This window comes from Pleuronectes platessa, chromosome 20 (genome assembly GCF_947347685.1).
Source record: "Pleuronectes platessa chromosome 20, fPlePla1.1, whole genome shotgun sequence".
Taxonomy (NCBI): Eukaryota; Metazoa; Chordata; class Actinopteri; order Pleuronectiformes; family Pleuronectidae; genus Pleuronectes; species Pleuronectes platessa.
The window spans coordinates 21,377,736-21,400,986 of record NC_070645.1 but is presented as its reverse complement, the minus strand read 5'-3'; the positions used below and the strand labels follow the sequence as shown (position 1 = coordinate 21,400,986).

General features: G+C 42.0%; 3 protein-coding genes across 3 annotated transcripts in view; 2 read left to right on the top strand and 1 right to left on the bottom strand.

Annotated features, from left to right (window-relative positions):
- Positions 1 to 271: 271 nt before the first annotated feature.
- LOC128425544 (uncharacterized) lies at positions 272 to 4,836 on the top strand. Its single transcript, XM_053412176.1, has 5 exons — positions 272 to 412; positions 530 to 978; positions 1,660 to 2,105; positions 2,258 to 2,297; positions 2,905 to 4,836. Exons 1-5 carry the CDS (start codon positions 289 to 291, stop codon positions 3,088 to 3,090), a joined length of 1,245 nt encoding a protein of 414 aa, XP_053268151.1. The 5' UTR covers positions 272 to 288; the 3' UTR covers positions 3,091 to 4,836.
- Positions 3,605 to 13,907, bottom strand: LOC128425878 (tomoregulin-1). The gene is made up of 10 exons (XM_053412710.1): positions 13,271 to 13,907; positions 10,344 to 10,453; positions 10,110 to 10,239; positions 9,768 to 9,794; positions 9,552 to 9,642; positions 9,093 to 9,241; positions 7,226 to 7,273; positions 7,021 to 7,141; positions 6,198 to 6,359; positions 3,605 to 5,531 (listed from the first exon to the last, which is right to left on the bottom strand). Exons 1-10 carry the CDS (start codon positions 13,407 to 13,409, stop codon positions 5,447 to 5,449), a joined length of 1,062 nt encoding a protein of 353 aa, XP_053268685.1. The 5' UTR covers positions 13,410 to 13,907; the 3' UTR covers positions 3,605 to 5,446.
- Positions 13,908 to 20,448: 6,541 nt separating this feature from the next.
- The window catches only part of LOC128425749 (melanoma receptor tyrosine-protein kinase), a 23,471-nt gene continuing 20,668 nt past the window's right edge, over positions 20,449 to 23,251 (top strand). Inside the window, exon 1 of the mRNA XM_053412520.1 lies at positions 20,449 to 20,674. Within this exon, the coding sequence (XP_053268495.1) occupies positions 20,590 to 20,674 (85 nt within the window). The 5' untranslated portion in view covers positions 20,449 to 20,589. The remainder of the gene's footprint in view (positions 20,675 to 23,251) is intronic.

Sequence of the window (23,251 nt, the reverse complement as noted above, 5' to 3'; positions counted from 1 at the left end):
GTTATTGTCGTTCTACAATTTAATAAATGCAACAAACTATAGTTTTTTATATATATTGTATAACTATATAACTTAATACCTAAATGGCTCTTTCAATAGTGAAGATTGCCTACCCCTGCCCTAAACCTAGATCATGTATACTTCCTAATCCCTTCATATTTCATTTTTTTGTGTTCTGCACACATACAAACACCATTTATTTCAAAACCATACTCATGGGTAGAGAAGTCAGCTGGTATGACACATGTTTCCTGTGAAAAATTGAAGAAGGAAGTTGCTTCAGTAGAGATGACGTTTTCACAACAACTCAAAAGGAGTGTTCGGAAATACGTTTGTTCTGTTTGCAGATTGTTTGAAACAGTTTTGAAGATGATGACAATCCTCTTGTTAGTCAGTGTTCTCTTTGTTTCAGGTGAGCTGTTGGTTAAGTTACTTGAATCAATTATAACTGGAAATTCTCAGCTACAGGAGAAGGTTAAACACACCATGACAGACGATGCTGAAGTTTCTCCTTACGCTTTGTTTACAGCTTTGGCTGTTTGTCTTACGACCACAGCACTCAACATCACTGCACCACAGACGATGGAAGCACTGAGTGGATCCTGTTTGCAGATCCCCTGTAACTTTAGGGCTAAAACAGAAAAAAACTTTACAGGGAACAACTTCGGTGTGTGGATTAAAAGTGACTCCAGATTTGAAAATTCTCCAAAAAATGTGATCTTCAATGGCAGCAGGACAGACAACGTCTATCAAGTAGAGATTATCGGAGATCTGAACCAGAAAAACTGCACCAGTGTATTTTCCAGTTTGAAAAAAAACTACACAGATAAATACTTCTTCCGAGTTGAAGGACAATCGTTCACTGCAACAGCTGGTTGTCATCCTCTTCAAATAAACATTACAGGTAAGAGAGATTGTGATTTTCAATCAACCAATCAGTTTTTATTTGCACAGCATTTATCAGCATTTATCATCAGGGTTAGGGTTAGGGTTAACCCTAACCCTAACCCACAAATGTAAATCTCATCTACTGCTTTCTCATTTTATTCTTCTGTTTGTCTTATTTTTTTGTCTGGGAGCACTTGGAATGTGATACAGTGCCGTATTGTGAGGTTTATAAGAAGCAGGAAACAAATAAGGCAAAGCAGGTTCGTGCGACAGAATAATTAGTGACAAACCTTGTTAGCAGTTAGAACTCAGTAACCCAAAACACACAAAAACCTCAACAACAAGGACAAGAAACACAATGATAACAAGCGTGAGTGAACAGGAAGCAAATGTGCAAACTGAACAGATGAACCAACAGAGAAGAGGGAGAAGATGTAATGGAAGGATAATCCCAGAGAAAAATAACTTTGACCCAATGGGATAGTTATTCCGTTTTTTTGTCCGAACCCAATCCGAGCTTTAATTTCTGCAGCTGTTCTGACTTTTTATTACTGTCCCGCACACATACTTACGTTAGCCCTTTACATAGTCATGGTTATCAATACATGTTCTCGTCTCTTCGTTCAAGAGTTTGGACTTTCAGTTTCAGAGCAGGACTTATTGTGTTCATGTTCAGATTTGAATGCTTTCACTCAAAACCCTGCGCTTGCAGTCAAATACATTCTGCTTGTGCTCAAACCTTCTCTTGCCAGCAGACATTTTGTTGCTTAGACAGATTCTCTGCCCTCCAGCTGCAGCTCTTCTCCTCGTGCTCATGCTGCTTCTGTGCACGTGAGCATTGTCTATCAACTTCATTGTCTATCAACTATAGTCCACAGTCATTGTCCACTGCCGCCATCAGGATCCATCATCAACTGCTACCTCGGTCGTGGTCGACCACCATTATCTGATGCCAACACGATACAGAATACGCCAAACTGGATCCACCAGACCAAACAAATTAAACTTTCACAAAAATGTATCAAAATCCCCAATCACAACTTCATACCATTAGCTGAGCATAGCTTCATCACATCAGTGCTTGTCCACAATGAATCACATCTTCTTCAGGAGAATCAACCTCCTCTTGTTTTTCCATCAGAACCTCTACGATGGGAACCAGTTCTTGGAGGAGTTGCTGGGATCGTCCTTCTCATCTGCTCAATTATCTTCGTTTGGTGAGTTTCTAAATTCAAAACATGTGTCATGACTTGTTTACTGATGCTGACATTTTAACTTAACATCCATCAGTCTTTGGATGTTAAGTCAAGTATTTTATACTTAACCTTAAATTCATGATTACTCATCTAAAATCCTGTTTTGTTTCCAGGTATTTGAAGTCAAGACATGCAGCAGTACAACAGACTCAGGTGGGAAAACATATAATGAGACAGTTGTCACATTTACATGGAAACAATATGCTGATATTAACCAGATTTGACATACGGTTATCAGCGACACATGAACCGAGTTAGTGTTAAACAAGAGCTGTGACTGTCGATGAAAAACAGTAGATGTTCATTCATTCCAGAGCAACAAAGGATTTAATCCTTATGGGTGGAACCTTCCCAAGCCAAACTATCCTACTGTGTCTTTGTGCTTCTGTGACAAACTGGGGGGGGCAAGTGACGAGACCAAAATGTCCCCAGTTTACACTTTTAAACGTTAATATCAGGCATCAACTTCACCGAACAGCTCATATTACACTTGTTCAAAATGAGAAGGGAGATTAAAACTTTGTCCGACTGCAGCTCTGTTGCTACGGGACAGCATTAGAGGTGATGCAGATCACAGATATTCTAATGTTCTATTAGCGTTTCACCACAAATCATAATTATTGGTGTCCATTTAGATGTTGTCAGTTACTATAATGCAGTGTCTGTGCTGAGACATAATCTGATATTAACCACCTGAATATTTTTCTGGTAATGACGTATGTTGACATCATGTTTCCTGTTGGATTTATTTTTGTTACAGAGTCAAACAGGAGAAGAGCTGGTCATCACAAACTCAGCCACAAGAACAGAGGAAGAAAACATCCACTACAGTGAGGTTGAGTTCTCCAGGCAACGAGCTGGGCTGTCCTCAGACTCACTGCTGGACAGTGGACAGCAGCAGGACACGGTATATACACAGGTGAACGTGTTCAAGAGAGGAAACTGATAACTCCAATGACCTCTACGCAGAAGTGGAGAAAAAATGGTCATGTGTGAGTTGTGGGAAAACAAAACATAAAAACACGTCGAACTGCTATTATTTTTATTTATCTGTGATTTTTTAGCTTTATTCAAATAAAAGTCCTAAAGGCTTAAATACTTAGTCTACACACATAAGATAATATTTAAAGTTAGAATGTGTTCTTTTTAATATCGAGGTTAGGGGTCAAAACTGATCTTGTTATGTACAAACTGTCATATTCTTATATTATTTTTTGTAAAACTGGAGACTTAAACCCTGAAATACAAAAAAATGTAAGACTGTCTTTTTGAGGACATTTTGAGAAAGTGATCCATCCCATCTAACACGGAGGACGCAGGGTTAATTTTTCTAGTATCAGCTGAAAATGTTCAGTTTGCAATGGAAAGAGATAAAATCTATAGAGACATTCAATAACAGTTTTATATAATAATATGTATTAACATGTATGTAATTGTTCTTTCAGAAGAAAAATAAAATATATGGTTCAATGTCAAACTATAACAATTAAGCTTCAGCATCTTAATAAATTCTGACACAGTGACTTCAAACATCATAATTTAATTCTAGTTCAAATACAGCACAGTCTAAACAACAACTTCACTGTTTCATGCAACATCCACAGTCAGATCCGACTGACTCCATCAGGCGTCACGTGACCGAGCGCAGCTTCACACACGCTCCAATAAATGTGATGCTTGAGGAAACTCATCTATTCCTTCTACCACATATCAACCAACACGGACACTTCAATCCAGCATTACAAATCATAAAAGACTAAAGGAGCTCGACCATAAAAAAGAACACATTCATTTAAATTATTATCCCATTGTCAAAAAACAGAGACCATTGGAATCAATTTCCAGAATGGTGTCATCAAAAAAATTTACCAATAGAATAATTCTAACAACATCCTGTACATGTCAGCTTGTATCTTATTCTTTTTTAAGCAATAGAAAAAACAGCATTTTGGTATTCAGGTACTTCTCATCAAACAAATAAAAAAGAATTAAAGTTAATCTGATATACATAACAATTAAATGTTTATCCTGTGAGATGCAGCAAAATACGGACATTTGATGAGTCTGCTGCAGGAGTGATCCCGATGACCCTGTGGTCCTGATAAGAGCGCCCCCCCCCCCCCCCCCCACAGCATTAAGGCGTTAAAGCACGTTGTCAACAAGGAATCTGAAAATGTCAACATGAGCAGCAGTGATTGAGAAAAACAGCGTGAAACAAAGTGATGCACAGTGACCTTTAAACATGAAAGGGGCATGTGGATGTGTTCTGTTAAAAAATGTTGTTAAAACTTACAACAATAAAAGTCAAGTCATATGTAACGAAATTATGTTTAACTTAAAAAATAATCGGAATTCATTTGTCTTTAAACAAGTGAATTGAAATGAAGGAATGTAAACACCAGTGGGCATTAGCCACACACTAACTACAGTTGTGTGTAGTGGTGGAGCAGTGTGGGATCATGGGAGTTGGAGTCTTTGTCCAGGTTTGGATTCCTTCATAGTTTAGGAGGTTTGATGAGGAGCTGAATTCTCCTCTGACTGCTGACACATGCACAAACCGGATTATGATGCAATAAATGAAACGCACTGTTACCTTGATAAGTGTTAAATTACTTTTTAGATTCTAAAGTGAAAACGTTATATATTATAACTTTAAATGTTAAACTCTGATAAAAACATTTGAGTTTTTTTTTTTTAAAATAATAACTACACTAGCTGCTACAATTTCATCAGTGAATTTAAAGTTTGCACATCCAGGACGTTAAGATTGATCACAAATACAGTTTCTGAAGTTTCAAAGAAGCAAATTCAAACCAGATAAATATGGTGGTATTTGTCAGAATTAAATATTCAATGGCTGTTTTTCCATAATCCTAACGTACGCACCATGTAAACAAGGTTGAATTAATTATCTATTTTACCTTCAAAAATAAATCTAAACAAAAGCACAGAAGCAAAGACAGTCTGCATCTCACAGGGTGAAAACAAAGGGAAACATTTGGACGGTACAATCAGATAAATTAAGTTTCCTGTCGCAGGATCCACAGAGATTCAGATTTGAGAGGACGAGAGCATCACGGCCAACACCGACCAAACTGTACGTCTCTGTTCTGACTGATGCAGAACTTAGAGTCAAACAAAAGGAATCAAACATGGAGGAACATTTCAAAATAAGGCCCCTGAAGAAAGTCAGAAATTATCTTTGAAAAATAAGGAATTAGGAGGCACCAAAAAGTTGAGATATCAAAAATGCAGTCTGTCTGTGTGGTACGAAAAACTGTATTTCTCAAAAACATGAGCAGCTACATCATCCTGGAGGACGTTCCTGACGGGAAGTGCCCGAGGTGCTGCTTCTGTCTCCGCCCACGCTTCGTCTTGTTGCACCTCCTGCAGGATACGACAGGGTTAGGGTCAGCAGACTTACATTGACATACAAAGCAACAGTGCGAAGACAACTGTGGCATCCGTATTTTCCAAACGCTGATTGACTGTGTTTCACACATGTGAGTTTTTAAATTCTATATTTTTGAAGGCGTTTTTAAAAATCTATATCTTTTTTGTTCAATATAAACATTTAAGTGGACAGGACGTTTATGAGCTGTCTCAGTTATCATGGAGATGGCACAGATGTTGTCACATGAATGAACTGAAGCTTTGTCTGACCATCCACTGATCAAAGGATTAACTCAAGACTGTGTTTAAAGGGTTCGAGTTTACGATTCAGTGCAATAATGCACCTTGACATTGGTGGCCACCCACCAATAAACTCACAAAGAAGAAGAAGTGTCTAGAGAATCTACGGTGGCCATTTGGTGACATACACCATGAAAAGTTATCTGTAGTGTCAGTGTTTGGTTTGTCCATTCTGGGCTGCCGTAGGAAACACGGCAAAAATAAACCTGGTGACATCAGGTGTCTGGTTCATGGGATGAACCCTAGTTACCAAAGAACACATTGATAAAGTACAGCACCCTCTGCTGGCTGACAGAGGTTGCTGCAGCTACGGCACACTTCCTGTTTACAGATGAACAGTCCAGATGTGAGTGTGATCACCTGGTAAAGCACATGACCACAGCCACGATGACTGCAATCTGAACGGCCCCGATGATGGCGGCGATGAGGACGTAGTGTAGTTTCTGTCCGCTGGGCACCACGTACAGGATGTTGAAGTCCAGCAGCTGGTCACACTGAGGACCGCCGTATGCTGCCTCACACCTGACACACACACACACACACACAGATTCAGCATATTTCAGATCTGACAATTTCATTGAACAAATTAAGTTTCACAATAAAAGTCAAATAGACATTTTGCAGCGGGTTAAGAATTAAGGTCAGAACCAAGTGAGTATAAAGTAGAACAGTGGATGGCGTTAACGCACCTTGACATTAAACCACACAAAGAAAAAGAAGTGAGTGTAAATAAAGACACGTCTCCACTTCCTCCAGAAAAGAAGCTGAAATATCTCAGATGCAAACGCTGACATCTTGTGATGACATCTTTCAGTCTGTGTGATCGTGGGCCGAGGGATCAAAGCCCCGCCCACACACACTCTACCAATCCTGAGTCAGTCTCAGCTGTCAATCATGATGCCTGTTTTTATATTACTAAATAACTGATTCGAACCAAACTGATCAGAAACACTTGAACAAACATCAGAGAGATGAGAACGACCTGAAATGACAGAAACATCTTTACAAACATTTATTTAACGTCTACTTTGATTTTAGTTTGCTCCGTGTCCCATCCGTCAACGAGGAGGAGGGATTTACGACCAAATTACAGGCAGCCACCAGGGGGCGATACAGATAATTGATCTTCACTTAAGAAGAGCCATCATGTTGGGAGTCCACAAACATATTTACAGATATTTACCTGCAGGTCGCCAGGTTGTGTCTCATCTCACATTGTCCGTGTTCACAGAACTGAGCGTAGTCCTCAGAACACGGAGTCACGCTGTCCACAAACCCCTCCCCCTCACCGGGCTTGGACACACCTGGACACAAAGAGAGACACTGGTTTCTGATGGGCTTCGTTTCATAAGGACAGGCTAACTGCAGGGGGGGGGGGGGGGTCTTACTGTAAATGTCGGGTTTGGTCTTGATGCCGTCGTCCTTCCTGTTTTTGTCTGAAACACAAGAAAATGATTTACTCTCTTTATTGAAAGTTTTTTTCTCTGAGAAATGAAAAGTTTTTCAACATTTTTGTTAATTTCTCCTCAAATATTATTATTACAGAGACCTCTTCTTTCTTCTCTTCTGTTTGACCCCGATATCATCTACCTCTCCTTTTCTCCTCTTATTTGACTTTCCCTTCATTTCACATCTTCTACCCTCTTATTCATCCTTTTCTCTCTATGCACATGTTCCTCCCTTCCTCATGTTTTCTCTTTAATTCCTCCATACTTCCTTTCTGTTCTTGTTTTCTTTTCACCATGCATCCTTCTTTTCCTGTTTTGTCCTCATCCTTCTATCCCTCTCTTATTCTTTTTCTCCAGAACAATTTGCTCCATCTATCATCCTCTCCCTTTTCTTGTCATCTTTACTCTCCTCCTCTTGACTCCTTCCATCTTTACTTTTCTTTCCAGTTGATTGTACAGGTTCTGTTTTTCTAATCCTGTTAAAGGACTCGTCAGCCTGTGATTATTAATGGACACAGCTCAGCTTGATGGAGGACTTCCTCATTCGTTTGCAGTTCAGGGAGAGAACGAGAGGTGAGAATATTTACATCGAGATTAAAAACATGTTCGAGAAAATGACATCATTATCCGTAAACTGGTGGCAACTACTACCGAACTTTTTGAATTATTACTGTGTAATTCATCAGCAGGCCTTGGCTAGGAAGTCTTGGACCTTTCTCATGATTGACACTGGAGGTCAAACTGATAAACTTGATTAGAATAAACGTGCTTCAGGGCTGCTTGCATTAGAGGATGAGCTTTGTGCTGCTTATGGAGACCTGCTTCTTCATGCTGATGTCCAGTGGTGGAATCAAAGCAAAGTGCTGCAGTGATTTGTTAACTGGCACTCTGAGATAAAGACCTTTCCATCAACAAGGAACGATCAGATGCTCTGTGGCTACTGGACCTTGGGTTTCTGATGGACCTAACTCAGCCACAAGCTCCAGCAGCAGCACCTGCCCCACATGAGAAGTGAAGGGGTTCAAGGCTCGGGGCTTGGACCACACATCTAAAGAACCGGAGGAGGACACATGTTCCCGACCTGGAGAAAAGGTCACGAGACACGTTTCACCCTGAGCAGTACTTTGCTCACCTGGACAAAGTGGCCACAGAGTTCAATCTGTGTTTTGCTGAATTACATGTAAAGGAAGATATTGCTGCATTCATGTCAAACTCATTCATGCCTATTGATATAGAACAGGTAGCGGCCATATTCTAGCAAGTGTTTGCTTTGCCAAATGGAGTTAACATGGAGATTATTGATTTAATAAATGACGTGGAGCAGAAAGCCAGATCAACGGACAGTGACTTTGGGCAGATGTCAGCAGAGAGAAGTTTCCTCTCTAACCCTAACTCTCTTCACACAGATGAAAATAATAAAATAAAAGTACAGGAGCCGACTTACTGAGAATTCTGTTTGTGCACATTACAGTTCTACCTTCTAAAATGCTAATGGGAAAAGTAGTAACGTGCATGAGGCTTCCGTGGATACAAATTTACATTTAACATTGGAACTTAATTGGGTTTTTTCTTTGTTGTTTGCCATGAACAAAATAATTTCCTACAGTTGGATAAAAGGCCACGTGCCTAATGGTGTTGGAATGGAATCAAATAATGAAACTTAGAGTTCGTGGCCTGTTTGAAATGATAGTTACATTGTTTTCTTGGTTGCATCAATTTGAAAACTTGACCAAAGTTATCTTTCCATCTTTAAAGTTATCTTTCCATCCTTTCCTCTACCGCTCTCCTCTTCCTTTGATCTGGTTACCTTGGCAGCGTCCCACGTGTTTGATGTCGATCTTCAGCTGCTTGAGGCAGGACGCCTCTCGGACGTGGCACGGCGTCTCATAGGTGAGGCCGTCACCGCCGCACACCGGGTTGTCGTTGTGGCCGTTACACACTATGTTACACATGCAGCTGGACACACAAACACAAACTTCTTTGAGTAGCAGTGGCGTGTTCTACTCATCATCAACTCCTCTGTGGAGTAGGCGTTTATTTTGAAGGTATAATTAGACTTTATGATTCAGTTTGACGGCTGTTTCCATGTGTTGTCCTACGTTCACTATCAAACAGAAAACTAATTTTACAAAGTGTTACTAAGCTTAATGATAAAAGGACTGAAACGGTTACGTTTGTAATGTCATCGAAGCATAAGAAAATAAGAAATATCTTAACACACAATCTAACCGTGTGTTTGTGTGCGTGTGTGTGTGTGTGTACTTACAGTGTATCCTCAGAGTCTTCATCACATTCAGCTCCGAACTTGCAGATTCCACATTTCGAGGCCTTTTTACCGCGACCTGAGCCCTCGTCATCTGCAGACATAACATGTCACGACAACGTTCTATATCTATTAATATCAATAATGTCAACAACAATGACATGTGTTTTCAAAACATTGTAGCAACTGTATCAGAAAAACGAAGAAGAAGTTGTTCACCTCCGTCTCCAGATCCTGAACCAGCATCTGACGTACAGAGAGGGAGGAAGTGATGTCAGTAGTTGACAGGAAATAGTCTCTGTGTTATGAATCATACATGTCCCAGGTTCAATCTTAAATAATATAAAATCTCTCATTTTTCATTCAATCTTTTCTGTAAATCAATTTTCTCTGATGATGACTCATCCTTGGCTCAGGACAGACACACATTCAGAGTCCCTGGCTGATGGGACAGTTCCCTCCATAGCTTCAGTATCCGCTACATGTGGTTAACTCACTACTTAACCCTAACCCTAACCCTAACCCTAATAAAGACGAGTTGAAATGGCTGTGTGAGTGTACCGTGGTAGCAGGCTCCCTCCGACAGGATGCCGATGGCTCTCTGCTTCTTGCAGGTGGCTCTCCTCAGAAAACACTCGTTCTGGTACGTGTCCCCGTTTGACCCACACACAGGGACGTACTTCTTATGACACTGCAACAAACACACAGTGTTTAGATGACTGGATGACAATCAGCATATCACCTGTGACTAGCATGAAGTCCAAAGATAGACAGAAGTGTGTGTCTGAGACTCACGTGGAACTGACACACACACTTGATGTCAGCTCCGTTCTCGCGGCAGGTTCCTCCGAAGCGACACGTTCCAGAATCACACACACGGAGGTCGCTCTTCTTCTCTGACAGATCTGAAAAATACCAAGGGACAGAAAAGAGTTCAAACTCACTCCCTCTCAGAGTTATAGGTCCACTGAAGACTCTCACATATCTCAACAGCTTCATGTAGAATCTTGATGATTTGAAGTTTTCTTCCTTCGAGCTGTTTCCAGACCTGAACTGGAGCTTGACATGTTGCTGACGTGTTCCGGAGCTTCTGTGAGAACACACATCTCGGTCAGACTCAGTGAAACGTCTGGATCTAACCTTATCAAGCATTCGTTTACAGAGTGAGTGAACAAGAGCAGGTTGAGAATGAAGGAGGAAACATTCAGACACAAAATGAATGAATGCTAATCCAGCAGATGTGTTGAATCTAATCTAATCTAATGTGGAGAAGTTTCAATCTGAAGCAGTGAACATACTCATCATAACCCACACAAAACACAACAGTGAGTGTTTATCTACTGACACACACACACACAGACCATTATCCAGTGTAGTATTTAAATGATGGCAGCTTATTGGTCGAGCCCTGTAGGCCAGCCAATTACAGATGGTAATTACAAGGGTTGTGACCCCTGCCTCCCCGTAATTAGTGAATACCACAGTGTGCTGAGGCAGCCACAACAACCTGCTGAAACACACACACACACGCACACACACACAGCAGGCAGAGCAGAACAGAAACCTTGTTCCCAGGATCCTCTCTGTCTGCCCAATCTGACACCACATGTTTAAGGTGATTCCCCTCCACAGTCAATCACAGACTGTAAATAAAGTGTAAAACAAAGCAGAGCCTCTTGATTGCCCCCTGGTGGCAGTCTTCAGTAAACTACGTCTCTGAGTAAAGAAACATTTCCCAGCATGCCACAGTTACAGAAGTAAAGAGAACACAAACACTTGGTGGATGGACACACAGCTGTTTAACCAGAAGTGGGCCATGACCCACCAAGCAGGAGTTGAGGTCATCAGGTGACTTCAGGTTTAATTCAGAGTTTCAGTTTTTTACGAAGCTCGTTCACTTGTAATCAGGTAAATCACCATGGTAACTTACGCTGAGCAGCTGACCTGCTCCAGGGTCAGTTGGAGATAAGAGATCAAACAGTATTAAGCTCCGCCCACTGACCAGCCCTTCCTTTGAACCATGACATCATGTTCTTAGAGGTTCTGTGGAGCTGGTTGTTGGAGTCTCTGAGGAGGACCAGGGTCTTCAGAGACCCACAAGATCCTCTGAGCTCCTCTGAGGAGCTTCTGAAAGATCTAGATTCTCCTCAGAGGATGAACCTCTGTCAGCTGCTGGAGCCCAACAGAACCAGCCTGACCAGTAAAGTGCTCCCAGTGCCACAGACGGCAGCTGCTTCACTCACTGGTACTGATGTACTGGGTGCAGGGTTAGGGTTTTCAAACCCAATTCTACATGTGTATACTGATATCAATATACAGTAGAAATAGAATCAAAGTCTTATGATATTTAATAGATAATATGAAAATCTGTCTACTTCTTTCTTTACAGTATATTTGTGTGTACACTCAAAAAGTTGATAACCAGCGTCATGTGACCACTTAGCCTGACTGTGATAGGTTTAGTTCAGCTGGATACCTGACAGAGATCCTGTATTTGTTGATGTGTCCTTCCCGGAGTCACATGTCTGGTTCATGCTCCATAATACCGGCAGAAACAACGGAAGATTTAGAAGAACGAATATGGACCAAATAGAAGACGATTTGGCAGAAGAGATCCGAAAGTATGACCACTTGTATAACCCGTCACTGACCCGTTTCTGCCGGTATTATGAGGCATGAAATCGGAATTCCAACTCCGGAAAGGATGTAGTTAGCAGACCAATCACAGCCTTGCGGTCCCGTGAAAACGCAGAAGCATGCACCGGCCTCCAGGGGCTGAACCCTGACCCTACAGGTCTTTGTGCTTAGCCATGTTAACTCTGTCCTCTCTCTGAATGAAGTTGATCTGAGATCAGTGGTGACGGGTGGATCAGATCAGCCTCAAACTATCGTCTAAAGTTCAGTGAAGCGAAAGCTCTCCCTCTCTCTCTCTTAGTATCACTCTGCCTCTCTCGCTCTGCTGACCTCATTATCTCTCTCCATCCTCATCGCTCCTTCTCTTCTCATCTGATTCCAACATGACAGCAGATCCAACACACACACAGTATAGATGATCTATACACACAACATTAAGTTGATACGAATTGAAAAATCATTTATGATCATATGGTAGGAATTATGTCATCATGATCTCACTATGAAGACTCAAATTTAAATCATATTTTTAAGAAAGATCTTTAGGAATGAGGAATTTGGAATTTAATCTCAGAATTCTGAGAATTTAAAAGTTCTCTTTTCTTCCAAATCCTCTTTTTGAACAACATGGAGAAGATCTGGTTCTTCAAGCCGTGTCAGAGATGGTTTGGTTTGATGGAACCATGAGTCCGATCAGCTGCTCCCTCATCTCAGCCTGTTCCTCCCTGCTACACACAACCCTGTCATTAACCCCAGAATAGAGCCTGGGAACATGAGGAGTGGTCACCACACACACACAAAGATTGAAACAGACACACACACACACTCACACAATATTTCCAAAGCAGGTGATGTTATGGAGTTCATCTTCCTGTTGCCGTGGTGACTGCACTGAGATAAAACTGATGGATCCAGCTGCTGTCGTCAAGGCAACAGAGACACTTGGACGACACCTGGATCAGTCAGAGTATAAATAATGACCTCTGACACCCCCCCCCCCCCCACACACACACACACACATACACACAAAACGCCCCCTGCAGGCTGACCTGGGACGCGTTCAGGTAAGCAGCTGTTGCGGGTCTCACCTGGGCAGTCGACGGCCTTCCCGGGGCCGCAGTCCGGACTGCTGCTCACTCCGCTGCGGGGGAACGAGCTCCGGACGCCGGGGAGAACCAGAAGCAGCAGCAGGCAGATGAACCAGGAGGAGCAGAGAGCTGGAGCCATGATGGGAGGAGGAGGGGGAGGTGGAGACTGAGAGGTGACAGATAAATGGAGGTGAAGAGACCACTGATAAGAAAGATGTTCTCCTTCGATGGATCCTGGTTCAGAAACTCTTTCTTCAGAAACTGCAGAAAAAGAATAAAAGGTCTCAGACCCTGATTTTCTCCATGATTCTTCTCCGGAGCAGAAATAGGCTGAAATCCGAGGAGAGAAGCCGGAGGAGGCTCCGCCACGAAGGGACAACAAAGCCCAGCAGGGCCTGGGTCTTCACACAACGACCCCCACAGTCTGATCACTGCCCGGACTCTGCCTCCATCCCCAGCCCCGCGGCCTCGCTCTCAAACAGGCAGGGAGAAGCAGCGCAGCGCGGCGCACAGATCCAGGTGAAGGTCGGAGCCTCCAGCAGCATCCAGGCCGAAGAGGGAGAGTCTGAGCCGGGGAGGATGGACGGATGCGCTCGGTCCTGGACCTATTTTGTCCTCGCGAGGTTTGATTCACATCAACAAAGGCCTGGATCACGTGACCTGCACGAGACCACTCCCCCCCCTCACACACACAGACACACGCACACACACACACACACACAAATATATCCCGGCATGCACCGGGGCTCCTGCAGCCTGCAGCCCCGTCTGCTCCGCACTGTCCCGGGACAATCCCGGCTCTGACCCAGTCCTGACACAATCCACGACCTGATGGTGGCGCTGCAGAGTAATGACATGTTAACATGGAGTTAAGTTGTTGGGTTGATTTTCTGTGGTGATGACTTGAGTCGCCAGGGGGCAGTATACGCTAAGTTTGGAATACAAGGAAGTTGACGAACTCCATCACTTTCAGTTATATCTATCTTCATGTAGTTCCATGATCTCAGTGTGAAGACTACATTTCCCAGGATCCCACACAGCAGCACCACAACAATCTGTTTAAACGGAGACGCCTCCTGTTTAACTTTCAAACCGTTTATACCGTTATAACTGTTTATTCTCCTGAACAGACTCTGTATGACAGTGACGTCATCACCAGAAGATGGCAGCGTTTGTATCTGAGATACTTCAGCTGAATTTATGGAGGAGACGTGTCATCATCTTTATTCTTCTTCTTGATTTGGTTTATTAGCGTTTGATGACGTCAAGGTGCTTTGTAACCACCTGAGGTGTTAGGGTTAGTGTGAGTGGGAATCAGAGTTATGCTAAATGAAATGTAATGTAATGTAATATAGGACATATTAATAATGCAGTGTCTACTGGTTTCTACTTTCTGCAGATACGTTGTACAGATTGTAGAAAAAGAGCAGTTTAGGTGGAAGATAGATTTAAAACATTATACAAAACATTTGTTCCAGTTTATACAGATGGACCAAGATCCTAGGACAAGAAGAACCGGTTCTGGTTTCAGTAAACCAGACTTTAGAGGTTTCAGTGAACAGGAGAACCTCGGATCCTCTGTCAGTTCTATGAACAGATTCATGTTCAGCATTAATGTTGTTAAAGTCAGTTTCATCCAACAGTTCGATTTAATGAGATATTTGAGAATATTGTGATCACATTTATGTGTATACCAGCACACTGAGGAATAAGAGCAATGGGAGACAGCTTTATAAAACAGGAAGTGAGAACAGTGAGGAAACAACAAGGAGGAGAACATGGTGACTATAAGCTGACGAGATATACGACTCAATAATACACGTGATAAAAACATGTGAGAACTGACATCAGTAATAGTTTCGAAACCTAAACCAAACCAATGACAACAATGACAACAATAACAACAACAGTTTCTTCGTTGATTAAAATAACAAGTCAAAGTCCGTGTTTCTTTCAGAAAATTGTAATGTCACACAAGTTGTTCTTTTTATTTTGTTTCCAATGAGGAATCCTTTTTGTGACATGAACAAATAATAATATATAATTTAACTGTTTGTGACAAACAGAACAAACAGCAGCCAAAGAGTCAACACACACACGCACACACACACACACACACACACACACATTCTAACACAAAATCAATATTTAATCCATATCCTCAGGTCAGGGTCTTTAGTTGAGCCATCTGGGTAAATTAGTTTACTCTCCTGTCTCCGTCTCTGACGCCTCCTCCTCTCTTTTCTCCTCCTCCTCCTCCCCCTTCTCTCTTTTCTCCTCCTCCTCCTCTTCCTCTGTTTTCACCTCCTCTCTGTGTGTTTTCATGTCAAACTGTCCTTGAACTGACGGATCAACATCAACAGACGAGCAGCTGCTCACACTTTGTTTCTCCAGGATTTAGAACATTTTATTTTTTGAATCTGTAATTTTGAAAATGTTACAAAAGTTCTCTTGAAAGAAAAAAATGAAATACTTTAAGAATCAGCTAAAGGAAAAGTGAGAATCACTTTATCTAAAACCAAATATGATTCCAGCTTATTATCAGGAGAACAGAATCAGGTCATAGGTCAATCACCTACATTCAAAGTGTTTCTGCCTGGCAACAAATGTCAGTTTTGATCAAATCAAATAGCAAGAAAATCCATTAAGGGAATTATTTTTGCTTTGTTTGCAGGAAGCGGGCAGACAGAGAGAGAGGGGGGAGAGAGAGAGAGAGAGAGAGAGAGAGAGAGAGAGAGAGAGAGAGAGAGAGAGAGAGAGGCCAGTAAATGTTACGTTTTACTACAAACAGTAAGTGGACAAGCTCTGTCATCATCATTCGTTCAAATTTATACAACTTTATTTATACCTGTAAGAGAAAATTATCCAGAGGCTCGTTACACTGTTCAACAGACACAGCAGAGAATAATATTAATAACATATAACGAAAGTCTTACATAATTAAATATATATGTATGTATGTATGGGGTCTGTGTATTCAGAGGTGAAAACAATGACAATCTTTTATTCATTTAAAAACCTGAAAACGCTGATGTGGGATTTTAACAGTGAAAGAAAAACTGTGAATTATTAATATTTTCCGTGATTTACAGGCAGACTCTACACATGTGAACAGAAATTACTTATTACATTTTTTTTAATAAATAAATTATACATTTATTTCTGCGGTAGACAGTCTGGGGGGATGTCAGTGTTTATTCCCCCCCCAGCCCGTAGCTATAACGTTGGCCTTCACAATGGTTTGGGCTGTCTCACCGCGTTCAACCAGTAGTACCTGCTCGACTTGGAAGAATGCCCCCCCATTGAGCAGCTGCACCACCAACCACTCGCCTGCAGAACGATGTGACTGTTGAACTGCAGAAGCTCTTCTCCCTAGGGTTAGGGTTAGAGCTAACGACCCTGACCCTGACCATGACCCTAACCCCTCCAGGTCCGCTACACCCCGACAACTGAAACATCAAGACCCACTGACACCTGCACGTCTTTTGGCCTCAGCTCCACATTAGGCTGCTTTTTATTCTCTCTTCTCTCTTCTAAGCACTGTGTTGTGCTTCTGCGGCGCGTCCCATTGGGCAAGTCGGGCAGTTGCCCAGGGCCTCGGCCACCAGGGGGCCTCGTCGTATTTATGATTTCTTTCTTTATTTTTCAAATAAATCACTCCTCATGTCCTCCTTCATTCAATATGAACCCAATAGCAAGACAGGCTTCATCGTACTTTCTTTTCAACTTGGTTTTCGAACACTGTGTCTTGTTTGTCACTGACCGGCTGCTTAACAGGAACGAGCTCTGATCTCACTCTGTGTCTCTGAGCAAATGTGAGAGGGCGGAGCCTGTGTGTGTGTGATGTCTGGGGACACACACGCACAGACTCGCCCGCACAACACTGTACAGCAGACCTGGGCATTGTACGGCCCCCGGGCCGCATCCGGCCCTTTGGCTGTCTGTGACCGGCCCGCGTGAGGTCAACGGAATATTAGGAATCACATGTAAATAAGTGAAATTCATGCAGAGAATACAACAACATTTCTTTTATTTTGAAGGTGCCTTTTTTTAACATTTACCTGACGTACATCCTGAATGCCGCCAGCGGATGATGTGTTGGCGAACGGAGTTAAAGGCCAATGTATGCTTCTGCGTTTTGACGGACACGGACAGATAGGACCGCCCTCTCCAACGTGGAACGCCCTCTCCGTGCCTCTCGGGCTCCTCGGAGAGCTTTTCGTGCCGCGCTCATTTTTCTAACTATACGTCGAAATGACGGACAGCCCACGGATAGCACTTGGCTGTGATTGGTCCGCTAACGCCAGCATTTCGGAATGGAAACTTCCTGTTCCATTCCCTACATCACAATAAACCAAAATCACAACTACGACTCTATGATTATTGTGACAAGTGTGTCCGGCTGACGGTGGCTGGTTAGAGCACTTACAGCATGTGTGTACGGTCACATACGGTTATAACGAACTTTGATAACGGGGGTAGCGGGCTAGCCACCATGCTAACTGCGGTGGGAACAGCGCAAAAACCCGCTGACTTTAATCCCACGGCTCTCATGACACTGTTTCTCAAACACCGTCAGGTTAGAAGCAAACACTTGGTAGTAGCTAGTATCGGCTGTCCGTGCTGACTGTGTGTGGAAGCTGGGGGGAGCTAGCTGCCTCCGTGTAGCTTCAAGCTGTTGCAGCTGTTGAATTAGCAACGCAGTTTGGAAACAAGACCGGGGAACCGCTGCGCTAAGACACGATAACAAAAGCATTTTGACCCGCTGGGTGTCACTTTATTCAGCAAAAACTGTCGCGTCATCAACATCCTTTTTCTGTTAGTTGCCATCGTTCACTGTGTGTGAGGAGCCGGGAGGACGTAAATAAACCAGCGTGGACTTCTTCTATATACCTCATGAGGTAGGCTTGTCTAAGCTCGACTTCCGTTTCGCCATCTACTGTTCTGGCGGTGAATTGTTTTCACAATAAAAAGGCTCGTAGAACTATAAATCAAAAAGGGTCCGTCCGATCCGTCCGTCCGTCATTCCGAAACGGACTCGGAGAAGCATACTGAGGCCTTAAGAAGAGATGTGAGTTACTAAAGTCCGCAAAAATGTCAGCCCACGTTAAGAGAAGAAAGATAGAGTTTTTAACGAGACATGGACTGCTAAGTATTTATTTACTGAAGTCAAAGGGAAAGCCGTGTGCTTAGTTTGTGGAGAAAAGATCGCTGTTTTTAAGGATTACAATTTGAACCGCCACTACGAGACAAAGCACGGAGAGACTCTTACGGACGAAACATAACGAGAAGGATCGAGGACATGAAAAACCTGGAAAAGTCATGGAATTGTTAAATGTTTATTTTCCAGTCCTGGAAAAGTGCTTGAAAAAAATCCCAAACGTTTTGGAGAAGTCATGGAGATTTGTTATATTCATATTTTCATGTCGTTCATTTACGCTGAGTTTTAATTAATTCATATGCTTTTAAAAGAAATACGCTCAAAATATAAGTAGGCATACTATCTCACACTAATTGAAATGTTCGGTGGGGAAGCAGGTGAGATAATGCACTACGCCAGGGAAGTGTAGATTTAACCATGCTTGGCTACAAATGGAAAAGTACATGCCATATGTTACAACAGACGTCAATCAAACTATTGTCTCACTCATTTGTGTAATTCAAGGTTTACTTGTATGCTTTGAAATTCTCATTGTTATCTTAAATACTAAATTTAGTCTCTTTTGCATGTATACAGTGAGATCTCACAAAATGTTTGGTCATGGAAAGTTGGTTTAAAGATATTGAAAGTCATGGAAAAGTCATGGAAATCCATGGGTTAAAAATGTGTATGAACCCTGTGTATTATACATCAGGAGGTGTTGTGTAAGTCAGTGCTCAAAATGGATCATGTTACTGATGTTGTAACTAAATTAGTTAACTTTATCAGGGCAGGAGCTGAATCACAGACAGTTTATTGCACTGTTGGAGGAGCATGAGACTGAACATGGGGACATAGGCTCCCACACAGCTGTCAGATGGCTCAGTCTGGACAAAGTGCTTAAAACAGTATGGGACCTGAGAGCAGAGATTCAAGAGTTTTGTGAAAAGAAAGTCAAGGACAGCCCAGAGCTCTCAGATGCAGACTGGATGGAAGATGAGGTAAACAGAGAGTTTAATTCTGCGTGGACAGATTAATTTGCTTTCACTGCCAACGATGCAACGATGCAGGTGTATGACAATTCACCATACATTGTCATACACCTGTATGCTTGATATGTGGCGAGGAATTAGCAAACAATAAGAAATGTCATGTTGAAAGACATTTCCAGAGCGAGCACACAGCATCTGCTGAAAAGTACCAAGCTGGAGATGAGCAAAAAAAGCAGAGTTCTGTGTTTCATTTAATTCAAAGTAGGCCTACACATGTATTATGTTCTCCTCTTCATAAGAGTTTGGTGTTTTCCTTTTTTATAACAGGTTAAAATACCAGTTAAACAGTTTTTTTATTGTCGTTCTATAATTCAATAAATGCAACAAACTATAGTTTTTATATATATTGTATAACTATATATATAACTTTATAACCTGTGTTATCAAATATTTGTTTGGCTCCAGGCAGATTTAATTTGGGGGAAGAGGGGGCAAAATGGCTCTTTCGATAGTAAAGGTTGACTACCCCTGGGTTAGTATGACACAAACACTAACTCACTCACTCACATGTCTCCCTTTCTCACACACACTCACACAGACAAGTCTCCATTTCACACACACTTATTTAATCACTTTCTCTCTCTTTCTCTTTGTCTCTCTCTCTCACACACATACACACACACATAGTCAAAATAGATATATTTTTTTGGGGGGGCCTCAAAATTGTTCTTTGCCCAGGGCCTCCAATTAGCCAGAACCGCCCCTGAGTGAGAGAGAGAGGTGTGGAAACAGTGGAGGTGTATTTTTCTGTCTCTCTCTCTCACACACACCTACACATGCGCTCTCTCTCTCTCTCCCTCTCTCTCGCTCTCTCTCTCTCCCTTCCTCTCTCTCTCTCTCTCTCTCTCCCCCTCCCTTCCTCTCTCTCTCTCTCTCTCCCTTCCTCTCTCTCTCTCTCTCTCTCTCTCTCCCCCTCCCTTCCTCTCTCTCTCTCCCTCCCTTCCTCTCTCTCTCTCTCTCTCTCTCTCTCTCTCTCTCTCTCTCTCTCTCTCTCTCTCTCTCTCTCTCTCTCCCTCCCCCGGGACCTTTTCCCTCCGTCTCTCCCGCACGTAGCCTCCTCAGTTCGGCAGCTCATGGACGAGTCTTCGCTCCTGGAGGATCCAGTGTGAGAACTTTACCATTCAGCCATGTGCGGTTTGTCCGGAGGAGGAACCGCGGCGCTGCTTCTGCTTCTGCTCTGCCGCTGTCACTGCACCAGCCCCGGGAGAAGAGGTAAGACTGAGCCCGGGGAGAGAGCGTGTGCGGGCGGGAGGGAGGGAGCCACAGTCCAGGGTCATTTGAATATTTATTTCCCTCTGTGGTTCTTCAGGAGAAAGTTCCTGCTGCAACACGTTCTGGATTCTACTGATTTTACTTCACACGTTTAATATAAAAGTTTCGAACTTGAAACTAAAATTTAAATTACAATCAATACAATAAAATAGAAACACATTCAAATCAAATAATCGAAAAGAGAATTAAAGCCAAAACGCCCGTTTATGGGTTTCGGGGTTATATATAACGAAGTCTTCTTTTTGCTGCTGTAAATATGACTAAGTTACTGTATTATAATAATGCACCTTATTTATATAACACGGCTACAATGTGCATTACAAGATAAAATGAAGAATTGAAGGCAAACAATAAGAAATAACTAAAATCAGTTTGAAGATCATAATATAAGAATAAAAATGTTACAGATGAGAAAATTATGAAAACATAGTAATAAAAATTAAAATAATAATAACACATAATCATATGTTTAAATACCTCAGAGCCGAGGAGAAGTGTTCACATGGTTGACATAAAATACAAATGATGAAAAGTATCCAACATCACATGTGAGAAACTGGACCTGATCAATCTAAAATAAAGAGAATTTATCTGATGATAAAAAAACACATTAGGCTCAGAGTGAGACATCATGTCATTCCTGCTCTTCAGAGGATCACTCCTTTACTTGCAGATGATATTTCCTCTGATATATATGGGCGGCTGTGGCTGAGGGGTAGAGTGGTCGTCTTCTAACCTGAAGGTCGGCAGTTCGATCCCCAGTCTGACCCATCTGCATGCCGAAGTGTCCTTGGGCAAGATGCTGAAACCCGAAAGTCTTAGCCTTCTATTTAAAGAGCCTTGAGATAATGTATTTTATAATTTGCTGCTATACAAATCCAATTGAATTTAATTGAGAGACAAACAGAGAGAGAGACAGAGGAGCCTGGTAGAGACTAGAAGAGAAGAGAACGCCTAATGCCTCAGTGACCATTGCACACAGTGGTCACTGAGGCATCCTCAATGGAAAGCAACGATGTAAGGGCTTATGATGGTGGCCAGGTATTGACACAAATACAGACTTTGGTAAGAAATGTCGGCAAAGTGGCATGGTCACAGACTGTCTGTGTCAAATTCAACAACAGTTCGACTAGACCCCCCCCCTTTTACGAATTTTAACTGCTCTCGATCAATCAATCAAATTTGATTTGTACAGCCAATATTCACAAATCACCATTTGTGAATATTGTCTGTACAAGTTGGGACATTCTCTGTTCTTAACCCTCAACAAGATTAAAACTATAAAAACATTATTAACAGGGGAAAAAATGTAGAAACCTCAGAGAGAGCCACTAATAACAATAGCTTGAATTTAGAAAGTTCCTTTCAAGAGATCCCAGTCTCTGATTCTCGATCCACCATCATGATCCACGATGTGGCTGCAGCTGTGATCCTGGATCTACAAACGTGAAGCAGCAGGACTCTGGAGAAGAAGTCACGTCAGTAACATGTGTTGATGAGACATGAATGTGATAAAGAGTGAGAAGAAGAAAGAAGCTCTGCGTGTAAATAAGTGAGAAAGCGCTGTAATGAACGGAAAGTGAGAGAATTATGATTGTGTGATGTGCAGTATTTTCCTCACATTCTTATAGAATTTCAACATTTCTGTCCTGTTTGTTTTAGTTTTTCAAGTGGTCTCCTTTCCTAACTCCTTACAACTACTCCTTCACATCTTCCCTTGACCTTGGACATTTTCCAATAAGCTCCATGAATTATGGTTTCGAAAGGAGACGATTTGGACTTTTCGAACACATCATTTGACTCCAAATGGCAGCAAACATACTGATTCACTAAGGAGAGACATGTTGAAATCTTTATTTACAGTCTGTTTAAACATTGATCCGAACCTTTCATCTCTGGACGACCTTTGTATTATTGAATTTTACAGAGAATACTTAAAATGGCTAAAACACAGTTCTGTGTTTTAGCAAGAAAATTCTGACTTGCTAAGCATTGTGTGAACGATATCTCTCTCTCAGGTCCCTCGGCAGTAATAAGAGAAAATAAATAACTGAATGAATGAGGCGAGGAAATGCTGAGCTCAAAAGTGTTTGTGTGTGTGTGTGTGTGTGTGTGTGTGTGTGTGTGTGTGTGTGTATGTGTGTGTGTGTGTGTGATAAGTGAAAACAGCTGACTGCTGTCTCTCTTTGTCTTGATAACAATTTGATTATGGGCAGGATTTGTAATGACTGAGTGTGTTTGTGTGAGTCCTTGTTTTTGAATGGACTGTTATGTTGTGTTGTTGCTCTCCACAGTAATAAATATGATCACGTATTTCCAGATTTCCAATATAACGACCCAGCACAGTTTGGTGGAGACACCTCAGAGAGAGTTTTTTTAGGTTCTCCTGTTCCTTAGGCAAGCTGCAGAAATTCTTGAGATTTTGTGAAGGGTAAGTCTATTTGTAAGTACTTTGAGTCCTTATATTGGATATGAGATTCTGAAGGTCCTTCGTTAGGTTGCAGAGGTTCTTGAGGA

Coding starts and splice junctions, on each gene's coding strand:
- LOC128425544 (XM_053412176.1), top strand. CDS start 289: ATGACGTTTTCACAACAACTCAAAAGGAGTGTTCGGAAATACGTTTGT. Junction 413..529: donor CAGTGTTCTCTTTGTTTCAG/GTGAGCTGTTGG, acceptor CTTTGTTTACAG/CTTTGGCTGTTTGTCTTACG. Junction 2,106..2,257: donor TGCTCAATTATCTTCGTTTG/GTGAGTTTCTAA, acceptor TTTTGTTTCCAG/GTATTTGAAGTCAAGACATG.
- LOC128425878 (XM_053412710.1), bottom strand. CDS start 13,409: ATGGCTCCAGCTCTCTGCTCCTCCTGGTTCATCTGCCTGCTGCTGCTT. Junction 10,454..13,270: donor GAAGGCCGTCGACTGCCCAG/GTGAGACCCGCA, acceptor GGTATTTTTCAG/ATCTGTCAGAGAAGAAGAGC. Junction 9,242..9,551: donor GAAGACTCTGAGGATACACT/GTAAGTACACAC, acceptor TTGTGTGTCCAG/CTGCATGTGTAACATAGTGT.